The 19,332-nt window shown below is 40.8% G+C and overlaps 1 protein-coding gene across 2 annotated transcripts in view; it reads left to right on the top strand.

Annotated features, from left to right (window-relative positions):
- SAMD13 (sterile alpha motif domain containing 13) overlaps nucleotides 1–19,332 on the top strand; it is a 53,489-nt gene that overhangs the window by 15,727 nt on the left and 18,430 nt on the right. For both annotated transcript variants that reach the window (XM_006070871.3, XM_006070872.3), the window contains exon 3: nucleotides 16,552–16,663. In XM_006070871.3, coding sequence (XP_006070933.1) covers nucleotides 16,552–16,663 — 112 coding nt within the window. The remainder of the gene's footprint in view (nucleotides 1–16,551; nucleotides 16,664–19,332) is intronic.

The raw sequence follows: 19,332 nt of genomic DNA, 5'->3' as shown, positions 1-19,332 counted from the left end.
AAGAAGCTATTTCTTATTAAAAGCATGCCTTTTCTTGCTCATGTATCTCACCATCTTCTGCCTTTGTGTTCAGTTGGTGGTTTTATTATGAAGCAAAGACTAAATTTTGGAACTAACATTTCTTTTATAATTAGTAAAGTGATACTTTTCTTAGTAATGAATGTTGGAAAGTTTTAAACTCACTTTAATATTGAAATACTAACTTTTAAACATTGAGATATAATTTTCATATAATCTATTAGTTTCAGATATACCACATAATAATTCATTATTCACCATGATAATTCAAATGTTCACCATGATAACTGTAGTTAACATGAATCACATACAGAGTTAAATTTTTTTCTTCTGATAAGAATTTTTAAGATCTACTATCTCTAACAACTTTCGAATATACAGTGCAGTATTATTATAGTTATAGTTACCATGCTGAATGTTACATCCCCATGAATTACTTATTTTATAACTGGAAGTTTGTACATTTTGACCACTTTCACCCATTTAATGCTCTGCGACCCCTCCCCCCACCTCTGGCAACCACCAGTCTGTTCTCTGTACCTATGGTTTTGGATTTACATTTTTTTAATATTTTATTTTTAGATTCTACATATAAGTGAGATTATGTATTTGTCTTTGTCTGACTTATTTTACTTGTAGAGGGCATTTAAAATGCCCTCACATTCAATTTATATTGTCAGAAAAGACAAGACTTCCTTTTTATGGCTGAATACTATTCTATTTTATATATATATATACACACACACACACACACACACATATATATACACCACATTTTCTTTATTTTCCAGTGATAGACACTCAGATTGCTTTCATGTCTAGGCTATTGTAAATAGTGATGTAATGAATGTGAGGGAGCTATATCTTTTTGATTTAGTGTTTTTCTTCTTTTAGTTAGATACCCAGAAGCAAAATTGCTGAATTGTATGGTAGTTCTGTTTTTAATTTTTTTCGGGAACCTCCCTACTATTTTCCATACTACAATTCTACTAATAATGCATAAGGGTTCCCTTTTCCACATCTTTGCCAACATTTGTTATCTCTTGTTTTTTTTCTTATGCCTTTCTAAAGGGCATAAGATACTTCCTTATTGTTTTGGTTTGCATTTCCCTCGTGATTAATGGTTCAGTACATCTTTTCATATACCTGTTGGCCATCTGCATATCTTCTTTGGAAAAAATGTCTATTCAAATCCTCTGCCCATTTTTAAATTTGATTGTTGATTAATATTTATTTTTTACTGTGGAGTTATATGTATTCTTTATGTATTTTGGATTTGCAAATATTTTCTCCTGTTCAGTAGGTTGCCTTTTCACTTTGTTGGTTCTGTTTGCTCTGCAGAAGATTTTTAGTCTAATATAGTCCCACTTGTTTATTTTTGCTTTTGTTGCCTCTGTTTTTGGAGTCAGATCCAAAAAAAAAAAAATCATCACCAAGACTGATGTCAAAGAGCTTACCACTTATGTTTTCTTATACAGGCTTTATGGTTTCAGGCCTTACATTCAAATCTTTGATCCACTTTGAATTAACTTTTCTATGTGGTATAAGGTAGTGTTCCAGTTTCTTTCTTTTGCACATCGTTCTCTTGTTTTTCCAGCACCATTTATTGAAGAGACTATCTTTTCCCCTTTGTTTATTCTTGGCTCATTTGTCATTAATTAATTGGCCATATGTGCATTAATACTAACTTTTGAAATAGCCCTCTCTGAGGACTGTTAACTATTAAATATTAAGCTAATTATTAAATTTAAAGAAGTTGTCATTCTTAATGTGAATTACAAGATTAAGAAGTGAATGATAGAAGTAAGATATTAGGATAAAGTTAGAAATTATTATTGGTATTACTAGAATTTCTATTGGTATTGCTAGAATTTTTAGGTAGGGCTTCCCTGGTAGCTCAGATGGTAAAGAATCTGTCTACAATACATGAGACCTGGGTTCGATCCCTGGCTTGGGAAGATCCCATGGAGAAGGGCATGGCAACCCGCTCAAGTATTCTTGCCTGAAGAATTCCATGGACAGAGGAATTCAGGTGGGCTACAGTCCCACTGTAGATGACACAAAGAGCTGGACACAACTGAGTGACTAACATGCCAAATTTCAAAACTCTGGCTTCATTGTAGAATTATTAAAGAGACCTTTCATATAACAAAAATAACAATAGCTACCATTACTTCATAAAAAAAAATGCAACAATGTTTATGTGTATAGCAGCCCACATATCAGTCAGGCATCTAATTCTAAGGGAATCAGTCACATCTAGGGTTAAATAAATAACTTCACAGGATATTTATTTATTTGCCTGGAAGTCCTGCCAGGTTCCTTAGGGAAGGAGGAAGAGGAAGCTGTTAGAAGTAATTGTGCATCTGATCACTGGCTTCAGCTTTTGTTCATTTACTCGTATTCCTGTCCTTTTGTGTTGTCAAGTAAATAATCAGCAGTCCTTAGATGTGTGTTCTTTGAAAGCAAGGAGGAGATTGCAACCAGCTTGCTAGGTAGTTCCTGGATGTTCGGTTTCATCCACCTTTCCCAGACCCCACCACAATACTGCTTGAGTCTACCTGCTTGAGTGAGGGTTCCTGGCATGCTGGTCTTTCCAGGGAACAGCAGTCTGGAACAGGGAGTGATCTCAATGTAAGATTCCACTCTACTAAACACATGGGAGAATAAAATAAAGCTCCCAAGACATTTAAGTGGCTAAATACCAAATACTTCTTAACAGATAGTTTGTTAGAAAGAAAGGAAGAAAGGGAGGGAGGGAGAGAGGGAAGGAGAAAAAAAGAAAGAAGAAGAAAAGAGAAAGAGAAAGGAGAGGGGGGGAGTGAAGAGGAGAGGGGGAAAGTGAGCCACTAATTCAAACATGCAACATGACCTTTCTAATCAGAATCTGATGTCGTAACCCTTCTGTGGATATATTTGGTAGGATAAGTCAGAATGCTATATGTATGGATTCTTGAATCAGAGAATATATGGTAGTTGATAGTGATACTTGTAATTGGTAGTTCTATTTTTCTTCAGTTCAGTTCAGTCACTCAGTCGTGTCTGATTCTTTGTGACCCCATGAATCACAGCATGGCAGGCCTCCCTGTCCATCACCAACTCCCAGAGTTCACTCAAACTCACGTCCATCAAGTCGGTGATGCCATCCAGCCATCTCATCCTCTACTGTCCCCTTTTCCTTCTGCCCCAATCCCTCCCAGCATCAGAGTCTCTTCCAATGAGTCAACTCTTCGCATGAGGTGGCCAAAGTACTGGACTTTCAGCTTTAGCATCATTCCTTCCAAAGAACACCCAGAGCTGACCTCCTTCAGAATGAACTGGTTGGATCTCCTTGCAGTCCAAGGGACTCTCAAGAGTCTTCTCCAACACCACAGTTCAAAAGCATCAATTCTTCGACACTCAGCTTTCTTCACAGTCCAACTCTCACATCCATACATGACCACTGGAAAAACCATAGCCTTGACCAGACGGACCTTTGTTGGCAAAGTAATGTCTCTGCTTTTCAATATGCTATCTAGGTTGGTCATAACTTTTCTTCTGAGGAGTAAGTGTCTTTTAATTTCATGGCTGCAGTCACCATCTGCAGTGATTTTGGAGCCCCAAAAAATAAACTGTGACACTCTTTCCACTGTTTCCCCATCTATTTCCCATGAAGTGATGGGACCAGATGCCATGATCTTCGTTTTCTCAATGTTGAGCTTTAAGCCAACTTTTTCACTCTCCTCTTTCACTTTCATCAAGAGGCTTTTGAGTTCCTCTTCACTTTCTGCCATAAGGGTGGTGTCATCTGCATATCTGAGGTTATTGATATTTCTCCCGGCAATCTTGATTCCAGCTTGTGCTTCTTCCAGCCCAGCGTTTCTCATGATGTACTCTGCATATAAGTTAAATAATCAGGGTGACAATGTACAGCCTTGACGTACTCCTTTTCCTATTTGGAACCAGTCTGTTGTTCCATGTCCAGATCTAACTGTTGCTTCCTGACCTGCATACAGGTTTCTCAAGAGGCAGGTCATGTGCTCTGGTATTCCCATCTCTTTCAGAATTGTCCACAGTTTCTTGTGATCCACACAGTCAAAGGCTTTGGCATAGTCAATAAAGCAGAAATAGATGTTTTTCTGGAACTCTCTTGCTTTTTTGATGATCCAGCGGATGTTGGCAATTTGAGCTTTGCTTCCTCTGCCTTTTCTAAAACCAGCTTGAACTTCAGGAAGTTCACGGTTCACGTATTGCTGAAGCCTGGCTTGGAGAATTTTGAGCATTACTTTGCTAGCGTGTGAGATGAACGCAATTGAGTGGTAGTTTGAGCATTCTTTGGCATTGCCTTTCCTTGGGTTGGGATGCAAACTGACCTTTTCCAGTCCTGTGGCCACTGCTGAGTTTTCCAAATTTGCTGGCATATTGAGTGCAGCACTTTCACAGCATCATCTTTCAGGATTTGAAATAGCTCAACTGGAATTCCATCACCTCCACTAGCTTTGTTCATAGTGATGCTTTCTAAGGCCCACTTGACATCACATTCTAGGATGTCTGGCTCTAGGTGAGTGATCATACCATCATGATTATCTTGGTCATGAAGATCTTTTTTGTGTAGTTCTTCTGTGTATTCTTGCCACCTCTTCTTAATTTCTTCTGCTTCTGTTAGCCCACCCTCATGACCACATTTAACCTTAATTGCCCTATCTCCGAAAAGCCCTAGCCCACACTGAGGGTTAGGACTTCAGCATAGGAATTTTGGGGGTCAGGTGGACACAATTCAGTCTTAACATATTGTCTTATGATAAAAGTTTGGTTATGTTTGGTTATTCCCTTAAATAAATGACAACTTGGGTTAAGGATTGAATCTGTTCAATTTACCATTTGTCCATTGTAAATAGCTACCTTAAGGAAATATACATTTCAAAAGAGTAAGATGAGCAAAACTTAGAGTCAGCTAATCATATCATCATATTTTAAATGTGATAACAACAAGGAGTTCCTATCAAAGTCAGCAGAATTCACAAACATGCATTGTATATCTTCTATACATTAGTAGCTTAAAGGGTTGCTGTTTTCTACATAGATTCTGGTGTGCTACTGATATTCCTACGAAGGAAAATCGAGTTTGTTAAAGCATTAAAGCCACAGTCAGTCCTTTGGAGTAGTGACCACTGTGCCTGGCTCAGAGCAGGGAGGGGGAGCTCTGCAGGCCGTCTGTATGCAGTTGTCTTTAATATTATTACGGGAGTATGAAACATTCCTATGTTTATGTGTAGTGTGAATGTAGGTGTGAATTGTATCTGATAGCAAATAAAATACAAAAATGCATGGAATCCTCTTGAGAGGAATGTCTTTATTTTCACCAGGTCAGAGGTCTTTATTTGTACTAGGAAGTTGAGAACAGGTGGGGGAAAAGGCAGATTTGTTTTCAGAAAAATGAAGTGGGGTGTTTGGGAGACATTCCTAGCAGAGGAATGCCAAGGACAGAGTGCCATGTGATTTCAGAGGAAACGCATGAGCCTGAGGGAAGATGTCTCTTAGGAAAGAAATGATGCAGGAAGACTGACCTCCCTGTTCCTGGGACCTGATCCTGGTGTTGCTCTGGATTCAGGGCTCCACACGCCTAACACAGCCTGACTCACACTGCCCTCCCTCCCTCCATTCCTCTTCTTCCTTAACTGCTCTTTGTAATAAGGCAGGGAACATGTTAAAACTGTTCTTCATCATGCAGCTGACTTGAAATTTTCCTTTTCACTAGACTGCAAGTTCCCAAGCCTTATTAAGTGCCAGACTCGTCGTGAGCTGGTGAAACTTAATTGATGATGGGAATAAAAGATTGATTGGGTTTATTAGGAAGGAGACATTTAACCAGTATCTATTTTAAATAAGTAGAGTTCTAACCCTTAAAAGCTGAACAAACAGGGCTTTGAGTAGCATAACCAAAGCTGTGGATATGGGAAGGTCCAGGATGTTGACTGGTTGGATTTCAGTACAAACTTGGAATGGGAAAGAAGCCTGGAAAGTTATGTTTGAATTAAATCCCTGAGTGCCAAATATACAGAAGAGCTATTTGCTCTTTCAGTACTTTTGTTGCTTGAGTATGTGGCAGTGAAATGCAGTCAACTCTTACATAGCTGGATATTAAAAAATGAAAAATGTCCTGTCAGGAAATTTTGAATCATCCTTTCTCTTTGTCTGGCTGTCTTTAAGCCAGATACCTACTTGTTAGGATGAAGGGAGAGGGAGAAAAAAAAAATGGAGATAAACTGAAAGCTCATTTGGTTACTTCATCCTTAGCTATGTCCATAGGCCAAGAGATCAATGTTGATTTATTGTGATCAAATTTATATTGCTTTTAGCCAAAGGCTGTTTTAAGATATGACCAAAGAGTAGGTTAATATAATTTGAAAAGTAAGTTATCAAGATCAAAATAGTACAAAGTTCAAGTGTATTTATGAGTGGAAACACAAGTAACATTGAGAATTAGCTTTATAAAAGGAGTAGCATGATAAATAAATGTCACCGTAATATATTAACTAGTAGAAAGTAACTTTTGCTCTGAACTTTAAAGTTGAAATGCAACTAATAGGTATAAGAGGGTTTTGAAATCCCATATGGGCTGTATTTATCCAGAGTTTCCTTCTGGTCTTATCAACCTTCAGAATCCATAAAAGCATAACTATCGTAAAATATACACACTAAATCCCAAGAAAGAGTTTCGAATATTTTTCACCTGTTTCCACTAATAAAATTAAAGGGCAATGGGCACTTTTGCTGCTAGCACTTCAAATTATCATGTGCCAACATGAAAACATTCACCATAAGGTCATAATCTGCATGTATCTGCCAAATTTGTTATTTATTGCATTTCTGTCCTCACGGTTGTGTCTCTTTAGCTCTCTCTAAAAGTGAGGTGATTGTTTAATTAAGGGATAATCAGTTCCCAGTGTGAAGTATTCATGCATGATATAATTCTTATCCATACATGATGTTCCCAATCATATGCACAGGGACTGAAAGGAGACAGTGTTAAATGGGAACATTGATTTGAATAAGTGATGGGACTGGAGACAAATTCTGCTGTTCATTTCTTGCTAGTCTTTTTATAATAAGGCAAAAATGCATATATATATTTTCAAAGTCTCCATGCCTGGAAAAATATTCATGAATTTATCATCTTTATATTTACATTATATTCTAGGAAATATTTTGCTGTGACAATAATAATAAATACCAAATGATAATGGAACTGTTATATCTGCCATCTCATTTCATTAGCAAAATTAGCAGCCACAAAGGGAACCACCATCTGGGAGCTGTTTCAAACAGCACCATTTAAATTCCTCCTGGAGTTTGACATGGACATGTTTGTTATAAGAAAAGATTTGAAGAGAATGGCCCATTTAAAAGGAAACAAAGCATCTGAGTTTGGCCACAAATAACAGTCCTTGAGGAAACATATGGCTTTCCCAGTGGGGAAAGGTGACGCTTAAATCCATCCTCTGAAATGTTCTCATCATTTTTTCTGGCCTTGGCACTCTGGCCTCCTGAACCCCCACCATCATAGGCCTTGGACCACCTCCAGGTTTCTTCTTAATACTGTTGCTGAAACCACTGGACAATTCTGCAGACAATTCTCCTCTCAGGGAGGACCTGAGTGTGTGTTTGAAGCAAGTGATGCCTTTCAGAATTGCATTAAAAATTTTCAAGTATCCTAGTCAAGCAGCATTCTCCAGGCCCTCCGGTGCATGCATCCTCAGAAGCACCAGTTCATTCCCCCAATTCTAACACTTAGAGTACACTGTTTACATGTCTGCTTCCCCTTACCAGAGTGCCGGCTCCGTGAAGGATATGCGTGCCTATCCTCGTAACCTGTCTCTAAGCACAGCACTGAGAGGACAGTAGGCTTTTAGTAAACATTTATTGTATCAGTAAGTATGGGCTGGAAAAAGAATCAATATGAAGACAAACATGTATGGAATTCAATCCTGGTTTTATATACTATGTGATTTGCGGTGAGTTCTTAACCTTTCTGAGCCTTAGTTTCCTGAAAATCAGGTCACAGTAGCCAGTTTACAAGGAGCTAGAAGACTGACAATAGGTAATAAGTGAAAAGCCTATTGTAGACTGTAAGTACACTCTGGTTGTTAGTCCATTAATGTAACAGATCTTTGCTGTGTATCAACTGTACATTCCAGTCCAACCAGTGCTGGGTGCTGGAGAGATGCAGAGATGGAGACAGTTTCTACTTTCAGGATGTGTGTGATCTAACATTGTGATTTTTATGTTACTTTGTCTTTTGAGCTAATCAGCTGTAACTTAGGTGGATCAGACGTTCCCCTAGATTCTTCTGTAAGGATCCCCTCGCCCTAAGTAGGAGACTTTCCTCATTACTCTTGCTCTTCATGGTAGGCTGCCAGCACTTATGCAAAGCCTTTGTTCTCTGCTATGATGCTAGTACTCAAGAATATTTCAGAACTGAGGAAGTGATGATGTCATATCCCAGCAGAATAAGAATCAGGAAAGGCTCCCATCCTAAAATTACAATGTAGCATACTTTGTATGTATATATATTATGTATATTATATATATATAATATATATATATAATATTTGTATGTATAGATGTAGAAGCTCTATACAGTCAGCAAAAACAAGACCAGGAGCTGACTGTGGCTCTGATCATGAACTCCTTATTGACAAATTCAGACTTAAATTGAAGAAAGTAGGGAAAACCACTAGACCATTCAGATATGACCTAAATCAAATCCCTTACGATGATACAGTGGAAGTGACAAATAGATTCAAGGCATTAGCTCTGAAGAACTATGGACGGAGGTTCATGACATTGTACAGGAGGCAGTGATCAAGACCATCCCTAAGAAAAAGAAATGCAAAAAGGCAAAATGGTTGTCTGAGGAGGCCTTACAAATAGCTGAGAAAAGAGAAGGTAAAGGCAAAGGAGAAAAGGGAAGATATACCCATTTGAATGCAGAGTTCCAAAGAATAGCAAGGAGAGAGAAGAAAGCCTTCCTCAGCAATCAATGCAAAGAAATAGAGGAAAACAACAGAATGGGAAAGACTAGAGATCTCTTCAAGAAAATTAGAGACACTAAGGGAACATTTCATGCAAAGGTGAGCACACTAAATGACAAAAATGGTATGGACCTACCAGAAGCAGAAGGTATTAAGATGAGGTGGCAAGAATACACAGAAGAACTATGCAAAACAAAGTCTTCATGACCCAGATAACTACAATGGTGTGATCACTCACCTAGAGCCAACATCCTGGAATGTGAAGTCAAGTGGGCCTTAGGAAGCATCATTACAAACAAAACTAGTGGAGGTGATGGAATTCCAGTTGAGCTATTTCAAATCCTAAAAGATGATTCTGTGAAAGTGCTGCACTCAATATGCCAGCAAATCTGGAAAACTCAGCAGTGGCCACAGGACTGGAAAAGGTCAGTTTTCATTCCAATCCCAAAGAAAAGCAATGCCAAGGAATGCTCAAACTACCTCACAATTGAACTCATCTCACACACTAGGAAAGTAATGCTCAAAAATCTCCAAGCCAGGCTTCAACAGTCAGTGAACCGTGAACTTGCAGATATTCAAGCTAGACTTAGAAAAGGCGAGGAACCAGAGATCAAATTGGCAACATCTATTGGATCATCACAAAAGCAAGGGAGTTCCAGAAAACCATCTACTTCTGTTTTTATTGACTATGCCAAAGCCTTTGATTGTGTGGATCACAAAAAAACTGTAGATAATTCTTTAAGAAATAGGAATATCATGCCACCTGACCTGCCTCTTGAGAAATCTGTATGCAGGTCAAGAAGCAACAGTTAGAATGGGACATAGAACAACAGACTAGTTCCAAATTGGGAAAGGAGTACATCAAGGTTGTATATTGTCACCCTGCTTATTTAACTTACATGCAGAGTACATCATGTGAAATGCTGGGCTGGATGAAGCACAAGCTGGAATCAAGATTGCTGGGAGAAATATCAATAACCTCAGATATGCAGATGACACCACCCTTCTGTCAGAAAGCGAAGAAGAACTAAAGGGCCTCTTGATGAAAGTGAAAAAGGAGGGTGAAAAAGTTGGCTTGAAGTTCAACATTCAGAAAACTAAGATCATGACATCTGGCCCCAACACTTCATGCCAAATAGATGGGGAAACAATGGAAACAGTAACAGACTATTTTCTTGGGCTCCAAAATCACTGCAGATGGTGACTACAGCCATGAAATTAAAAGACATTTACTCCTTAGAAGAAAAACTATGACCTACCTAGACAGCACATTAAAAAGCAGAGACATTACTTTACCAACAAAGGTCCATCTAGTCAAAGCTGTGGTTTTTCCAGTAGTCATGTATGGATATGAGAATTGGACCATAAAGAAAGCTGAGCTCCGAAGGATTGATGCTTTTGAACTGTGGTGTTGGAGAAGATTCTTGAGAATCCCTTGGACTGCAGGGAATTCCACCAGTCAGTCTTAAAGGAAATCAACCCTGAATATTCTTTGGAAGGACTGATGCTGAAGCTGAAACTCTAGTACTTTGGCCACCTGATGCGAAGAACTGACTCATTGAAAAAGACCCTGATGCTGCAAAAGATTGAGGGCAGGAGGAGAAGGGGACACCAGAGGATGAGATGGTTGGGTGGCATCACCAAAGCGATGGACATAAGTTTGAGTAGGCTATGGGAGTTGGTGATGGACAAGGAAGTCTGTCGTGCTGTAGTCCATGGGGTCGCAAAGAATGGGACACGACTCAGTGACAGAACTGAACTGATATTTTGTTATCACATTTTGATAGCTGTTCTTAATGAATAAAGGCAGCTAATTGAAGTCAGCCACAGGGGTAGTGAATTCAGATGTTTTCTGGGGGCACTTAAGAGTGTATTGGATGGGTCACTGTGCTTACTGCTAGAAGTGAGCTGATTAAAAAACGTAAAAAATGTTTTAGAACAATGAACTCCTTTCCAAACATTTTTTCAAGCCTATCTTAAGTAAGAGAGGGAAGGTAAATGGTACCTAGAAAAGAGTCCTCAATGTCAGCTCATGACTGCTTATGCTGATAGGATGATGGAAAATCCCAGCATGGTATTTTTTTTAAACCCATTTAGCTTTAATTTGAAAATACATGTTAACACCCTAACATGTTAAGAATGTTAGGATGAAAAATAGTTTTTCCCCATGTGTTTTGCCTAAATGGTAGGAAAGCGTTGTGGGGGTGGGGGTGGGGAATCAGGGTGAGGTGAGGGACATGTGGCATGTGTGAGTGAGCAAGTACATGAGTGTGTGCACACAAGGGCAGTACTGACAGATTTACAATCTCGATGCCCCAAAGGGACCGTACCTCTAATTAGTAAGCATTGATTCTGTTTTTAAATTAAGTGTTGTGTTAATAAGTAATTGATCACACGTGCCATTGATTACGGAGAAGGCAATGGCACCCCACTCCAGTACTCTTGCCGGGCAAATCCCATGGACGGAGGAGCCTGGTGGGCTACAGTCCATGGGGTCGCTAAGAGTCGGACACGATTGAGTGACTTCACTTTCACTTTTAACTTTCATGCATTGGAGAAGGAAAAGGCAACCCACTCCAGTGCTCTTGCCTGGAGAATCCCAGGGACAGGGGAGCCTGGTGGGCTGCCATCTTTGGGGTCACACAGAGTTGGCCACAACTGAAATGACTTAGCAGCAGTAGCAGGAGCCATTGACTAGTGACTCCTTTTTCTTTAGGAGAGAATTTTGTTGTTGTTGTTGTCGTTTTAATTACTTTTTACTGGAGTATAATTGCTTTACAATGTATTAATTTCTACTGTACAGCAAAGTGAATCAGCCATACATATACATGTATCCCCTTTTTTGGATTCCCTTCCCATTTAGATCACCACAGAGCACTAAGTAGCATTTGATGAGCTACACAGTAGGTTCCCATTAGTTATCTACTTTATACATAGTATCAGTAGTGTATACATGTCAGTCTTTATCTCCCAAATCATCCCACGCCCCACTTACAGCCTTGGTGTCCATGCCTTTGTTTTATACATGTGTCTCTATTTCTGTTTTGCAAATAAGATCATCTACACCATGTATCTAGATTTTTTTAATCAAATATTTTAAGTTTCTACTATGAGCAAGGCATTATTCTGAGGGTGAAGCAGAGGTACAGCTCAGCCCTTGACTTCTAGATATTCGAAGACTTTCAGAAATGCACAAACTCTGGGCAATTTTATTTCCATTGAAAGTAACATGAATCTTTTCAATTTGCACTGAATGTTGAATGTTTCCAAGCTTAGTTCTTGGACCCAGTTCTCTCCTTGTCCCCTCCCAAGGTTTCAAATGCCATCTGAACACTCTGACTCCCCACTGTGTACCTCTAGCCCACTTGTCTGCTTTGAGCTCCAGACCCATATTCCGAATTAAATCTCAACTTGGATGTCGATGGTACCCCACACTCAGTGTGTCCAGCTAAACCTGGGGGTGTGGTCTAAGTGAAGTTACCACCATCCATCCAGTTACAGGACACTTTCATCTCCTTAGTTCTCATGTTTAGTCCACCACTGGGCTTCTCAGGTGGTCCTCATGGTAAAGAACCAGCCTGCCAATGCAGGTAGACATAGTAGACATGGGTTCAGTCCTTAGGTTGGGAAGATCCCCTGGAGGAGGACATGGCAACTCACTCCAGTATTCTTGCCTGGAGAATCCCATGGACTCAGGAGCCCAGCAGGCTACTGTTCACACGGTTGCAAAGAGTTGGACACAACTGAAGCAACTGAGCGTGCAGGTACTTTGTCGTTGTTCACTTGCTCAGTCCTGTCTGATTCTGCGATCTAATGGACTGCAGCATGCCAGGCTTCCCTGTGCTTCACCATCTCCCGGAGTCTGCCCAACTCATGTCCGTTGAGTCGATGATGCATCCAACCACCTTGTCCTCTGTCATCCCCTTCTCCTCCTGCCTTCTCTCTTTCCCAGCAACAGGGTCTTTTCCAGTGAGTCAGCTTTTCAGATCAGGTTGTCAAAGTATTGGAACTTCAGCTTCAACATCAGCCCTTCCAGTGAACACCCAGGACTGATCTCCTATAGGATGGACTGGTTGGATCTCCTTGCTGTCCAAGGAACTCTCAAGAGGCTTCTTCAACACCACAGTTTGAAGGCATCAATTCTTCAGCTCTCAGCCTTATTTATGGTCCAACACTCACATCCATATTTGACTACTGGAAAAACCATAGCCTTGACTAGACAGACCTTTGTAGGCAAAGTAATATGTCTGCTTTTTAACATGTTGTCTAGGTTTGTCATAGTTTTTCTTCCAAAGAGCAAGCATCTTTTAATTTCATGGCTGTAGTCACCATCTGCAGTAATTTTGGAGCCCATGAAAATAAAGTTTGTCAGTGTTTCCATCATTTGCCCGTCTTTTGCCATGAAGTAACAGGACCAGATGCCATAATCTTAATTTTTTGAATGTTGAATTTTAAGCCAGCTTTTTCACTCTCCTCTTTTACCTTCATCTAGAGGTTCTTTAGTTCCTCTTCGCTTTCTGCCATAACAGTTATATCATCTACATATCTGAGGTTATTGACAGTTCTCCCAGCAATCTTGATTCCAGCTTGTGCTTCATCCAGCCCAGCATTTCACATGAGGTACTCTGCATATAAGTTAAATAAGCAGGGTGACAATATACAGCCATTGATGTACTCCTTTCCCAATTTGGAACCAGTTGGTTGTTCCATATCCAGTTCTAGCTATTGCTTCTTGACCTGCATACAGGTTTCACAGGAGACAGGTAAGGTAGTCTGGTATTCCCATCTCTTTAAGGGTTTTCCAGTTTGTTGTGATACATACAGTCAAAGGCTTTAACATAGTCAGTGAAGGAAAAGTAAATGTTTTCTAGAGCTCTCTTGCTTTTTCTATGATCCAACGGATGTTGGCAATTTGATCTCTGGTTCCTCTGCCTTTTCTAAATCCACCTTGAACCTCTGGAAGTTCTACAAAGCAGAAGTAGATGTTTTCTGGAATTCTCTTGCTTTTTCTATAATCCAATGGATGTTGGCAATTTGATCTCTGGTTCCTCTGCCTTTTCTAAATCCAGCTTGGACATCTGGAAGTTCTTGGTTCATGTACTGTTGAAGCCTACCTTGGAGGATTTTGAGCATGCCCTTGCTAGCATGTGAAACGAGTGCAATTGTGTAGTAGTTTGAACATTCTTTGCCTTGCCTTTCTTTGGTATTGGAATGTAAACTGACCTTTTCCATTCCTGTGGCCACTGCTGAGTTTTCCAAATTTGCTGGGATTTTGAGTGTAGTACCTTAACAGCATCACCTTTTAGGATTTGAAATAGCACAGATGGAATTCCATCACCTCTTCTAACTTTGTTCATAGTGATGCTTCCTGAGGCCCACTTGACTTTGCACTCCAGGATGTCTGGCTCTAGGTGAGGAATCACACCATTGTGGCTATCTGGGTCATTAAAAATTCTTTTTTGTGTAGTTCTTCTGTGTATTCTTGCCACCTCTTCTGCTTCTGTTAGGTCCATACCGTTTCTGTCCTTTATTGTGCCCATCTTTGCATGAAAATTTCCCTTGCTATTTCTAATTTTCTTGAAGAAATCTCTAGTCTTTCCCATTCAATTGTTTTCCTCTGTTTCTTTGCATTGTTAATTGAAGAAGGCCTTCTTATCTCTCCTTGCCTTTCTCTGGAACTCTGCATTCATTGTGTATATCTTTCCCTTTCTCCCTTGCTTTTTGCTTCTCTTCTTTTCTCAGCTATTTGTAAGGCCTCCTCAGACAACCATTGTGCCTCTTTGCATTTCTTTTTCTTGGGGATGGTTTTGATCACTGCTTCCTGTACAGTGTTATGAACCTCTGTCCATAGTTCTTGAGGCACTCTGTCTATCAGATCTAATCCCTTGAATCTATGCATGCACTACTCCACCACTAGCTGTTGCTGATTCTGTTGGTTAAATACTTTTTAAATCCACATGTTTCTCTCCTTTTCTACCATAGTCTCAGTCACCATGAGCTCTTACTTGGTCCTGTCTTCTCTGACTCCTCTCCAATACTCTTTTTCCAGAAATGTGAGTCAGATCAGGTCACGCCCATTACCTCAGACCATTTAACAAATCTCATTGCTCCTAGACAAAAATTCAGAATCCTCAATGTGACATCCAAGACCAGCATGGCTCTCTGTATGTATTCCTGTCAGAGAGCCTGAAATCATCTTTACCTGACTTCTTCATATGGTTAACTTTCTGGCTGCTCTCTAGACCTTACCTGAAAAGAAACTTCCACAAGAAAGCTTCTCATAGGCCCTCCCACTGCCATAGTACACAGTACCCATCCTTAGCTACATTGCATGACTATGCATTTAGTTGTATGATTGTGAGTCAGTGTCTACTCCCCCTGTGCTGTGTGCTCACAAAGTAAGGACTATTCTGTTTTACTCACCAAATGTATTCCCAGATGGAGGACTAGGAGGGGGCTTGGTCCTGAAGGACCCCTGAGCCAGGTGAAGCTATTTGGAATTTATCCAAAGGGCAATGGGAAGCCTTTGAAAGTTTGGAAGCAGGGGACAATGTGATAGGATGTATACTCTAGAAGAATCACCGTGGACAAGGCATAGAGAAATCCAAACAAGTACTCTTGAAACACGGAAATAAGCAGAGACACAGTAACTGCAGGTCCACTCTTTCTCTATTCCACCTTTCCTCCTCTCCTCGCCAAATCCAGTGAGGTTACCCAGATACCCTCTCAAACAAATGCTTGATCAATATCTAGTTGCCTGAACACTGAGTGAATTCCTAACAACTTGGTTGATGCAAGGAATAATAAAGTGAGAACTGGTCCAGACCCAAATGTACATCTTCAGCCCACATCTCCCACTTTAGTAGAAAGTCTAGAGACTGTCTAATAAGCAGAGTATAATACAATGTGGAAAGTGCTCTGATAGGAGTTAGAATGGAGGTCTGGAACTCAGAGGCGGTTATAACTAATACACTTTCAGGTGGAGCAGAAAATGCCTCACAGGGACTGTGGCATTTGATCCAGTAGGAAGGATAGGATTTTTTCAGAGACAGCTGAGGGGGGCCTTCAGTGGCTGGAACAGCACGTGAAGGGCATGGCTGTTGGGGAATGGCTTTAGCTCTGGATGGGGATGGGGGTGGGGAAAGTGGTGATGTGTTGGGGCCTTATTGTAGAAGGTCTGGTATTCTTAGTTCAGGAGTGTGAATATCATATTGTGGGCTGCCAGAAGTCACTGGACCACTCCGAATATCTCTAAATTAAAAAAAAATACATGAGGGAATACTTTATATTAAAGGTTTATAGAGAAAGCAGTGACTGGGCCAGTGAGAGCAATGATCTTCTGAACCCAAGAAACACAAGAATGATTCTGGTCCTGAAGCATGTACTGTGAGGTCTGGGCCCCCGGTTGCAGTGAGCTGACCCAGGCCTGCCCCCGGGAGACCGAGTGGGGACCTGGCCACACACGGTCGTGAGCATGCTCTGCCCTGATAGCCGTCCTGATTGGTATTTTATTTTGCAGTTCCATGGAGAACGGGAGGCCACCGGATCCTGCAGACTGGGCCGTGATGGATGTCGTCAATTACTTCCGAATGGCAGGATTTGAGGAGCAAGCTAGTGCATTTCAGGAACAGGTAACTCAGTCTAGAGAAATACACAATGAACATGATTGCCTCCCTTCCCCACAACAAGCAGAAGGGACTGAAAAGGAAAGGCATAGAGAGCAGTGAGGGATCAGTGATGCTCCAGGTCACCCCAGCCCCCGGGAAACTGAGAGGGTGGAGAAGGGAAGTATGGAAGTGACAAGCTAATGATTCCTTCCTGCAAGAGGAAAACCGAAGCTCTGAGACAGAGACATGGGTGCAGCTATAGAGAGGAGGTCCAAGTCTCATCTCCATCTGCATCTCAGAAAGCAGAACACAGAAAAAAGAGGAAAAGGAGGGGCGAATCTGGCAGAGAGACACACTTCTGTCTGCCACTGGCCTCTGCGCCACCTGAGCTGTTAATTAAGCCTCCTCCAATTTGCTTGCTGGGTGCTGAGCAAAGTCGAATGGAAAGAACACAGGGTTTGGACTTCAATCCTGCTTCTTATAATTCTGTGTGATCCCAGGCAAGTTGTTATTGACTCTCTGAGTCATGTTTTCACATCTGTAATACCAGGCTCTCAGTGCCTAGGGTGGTATTGTGAGAGTTAAAGGGTGAGGGCACAGTGCCTAGGGTAGGTGCAGGCCCAACTTTGATGCCCCCCAAATGTGAATTCCCTCACTCAGATCCAGTGTTGGTACTGGAGAGATGGAGAGAAGAGCAGGGGATCGCTCCCAGTTGTCTGGGTGATTCCTGATTCCATTGTCCAGGCTGGGCCAGCACTGCAGGGATGGTTCTCAAAGGGCTTTGACCATGAGGAAGCAAATCAGGGTACATGTGATCACCACCAGACCAGCTCTGTAGGAAAACACAGAGTTCCCATTTCCCTGTCAATGAAGTCTGCAGTCGTCTAAGCATTCAGTTCACTTTTCTAATTTTATAATGTAATTGAGAGAATTATAAACTGAGCAATACATTTTGCTGCTTCTTGCACATCCCCTTAGCCATTTCTTTCTCTCTCAAGCTAGGTTTGGATAAGTGTAGTTTTCTAATATCATATTTTCTAATGAGATATATATCTTGTATTCTAATAAATATCTAATATCGTATATAGACAAGTACACTTCTCTAATATCATAAATAAATCTAATCTGTAGATTTCCTTCAGCCAGTTTTTTCCTTCAACTTTATCCCTGCATATGTGTTTTTTGTTAATTTGGAAAATTTGCCAGAATAACAGCTTAAATCACTTCACACCCACCAGGACAGCTAAAATTAGAAAAACTGATAGCAAATGTTCATGAGGATATAGAGCAACCACATTCTCCTACATTGTTAGTGGGAGTGTAAAAAAACACTCATATATCTACCCCATGATCTAGCAGCTTCATTCCAGAGTGTTTACCCAAGGGAAATGAAAGCATATGTCCACCAAAGATTTGCACATCACTGTTCAAGTAGCTTTATTCCTAATAGTCCAAAACCAGAAGCCCAAGTGTCCATCAATAGACTGAATATACAAACTGTGGTCTAGCCATCAGATCAGATCAGATCAGATCAGGTCAGTTGCTCAGTCGTGTCCGACTCTTTGCGACCCCATGAATCGCAGCACGCCAGGCCTCTCTGTCTATCACCAACTCCCGGAGTTCACTCAAACTCACGTCCATCGAGTCAGTGATGCTATCCAGCCATCTCATCCTCTGTCATCCCCTTCTCCTCCTGCCCCCAATCCCTCCCAGCATCAGAGTCTTTTCCAATGAGTCAACTCTTTGCATGAGGTGGCCAAAGTACTGGAGTTTCAGCTTCAGCATCATTCCTTCCAAAGAAATCCCAGGGCTGATCTCCTTCAGAATGGACTGGTTGGATCTCCTTGCAGTCCATGGGACTCTCAAGAGTCTTCTCCAACACTACAGTTCAAAAGCATCAATTCTTTGGCGCTCAGCCTTCTTCACAGTCCAACTCTCACATCCATATATGACCACAGGAAAAACCATAGCCTTGACTAGACGAACCTTTGTTGGCAAAGTAATGTCTCTGCTTTTGAATATGCCATCTAGGTTGGTCATAACTTTTCTTCCAAGGAGGAAGCGTCTTTTAATTTCATGGATGCAGTCACCATCTGCAGTGATTTTGGAGTCCAGAAAAATAAAGTCTGACACTGTTTCCACTGTTTCCCCATCTATTTCCCATGAAGTGATGGGACTGGATGCCATGATCTTCGTTTTCTGAATGTTGAGCTTTAAGCCCGCTTTTTCACTCTCCACTTTCACTTTCATCAAGAGGCTTTTGAGTTCCTCTTCACTTTCTGCCATAAGGGTGGTGTCATCTGCATATCTGAGGTTATTGATATTTCTCCCGGCAATCTTGATTCCAGCTTGTGTTTCTTCCAGTCCAGCATTTCTCATGATGTACTCTGAATATAAGTTAAATAAGCAGGGTGACAATATACAGCCTTGACATACTCCTTTTTCTATTTGGAACCAGTCTATTGTCCCATGTCCAGTTCTAACTGTTGCTTCCTGACCTGCATACAGATTTCTCAAGAGGCAGATCAGGTGGTCTGGTATTCCCATCTCTTTCAGAATTTACAGTGGAATAAATAAAAATGAACTATACTGATACACACAACAGTTTGGATGAGTCTTAAAACATTATGCTGAATGAGAGAAGCTCTGCATAAAAGAGCTTGTTCTGAATGGTTTTTGTCTTATTCCATGTG

The sequence above is a fragment of the Bubalus bubalis genome, chromosome 6 (assembly GCF_019923935.1).
Source record: "Bubalus bubalis isolate 160015118507 breed Murrah chromosome 6, NDDB_SH_1, whole genome shotgun sequence".
Taxonomy (NCBI): domain Eukaryota; kingdom Metazoa; phylum Chordata; class Mammalia; order Artiodactyla; family Bovidae; genus Bubalus; species Bubalus bubalis.
This window is presented reverse-complemented; position numbering and strand designations above follow the sequence as displayed.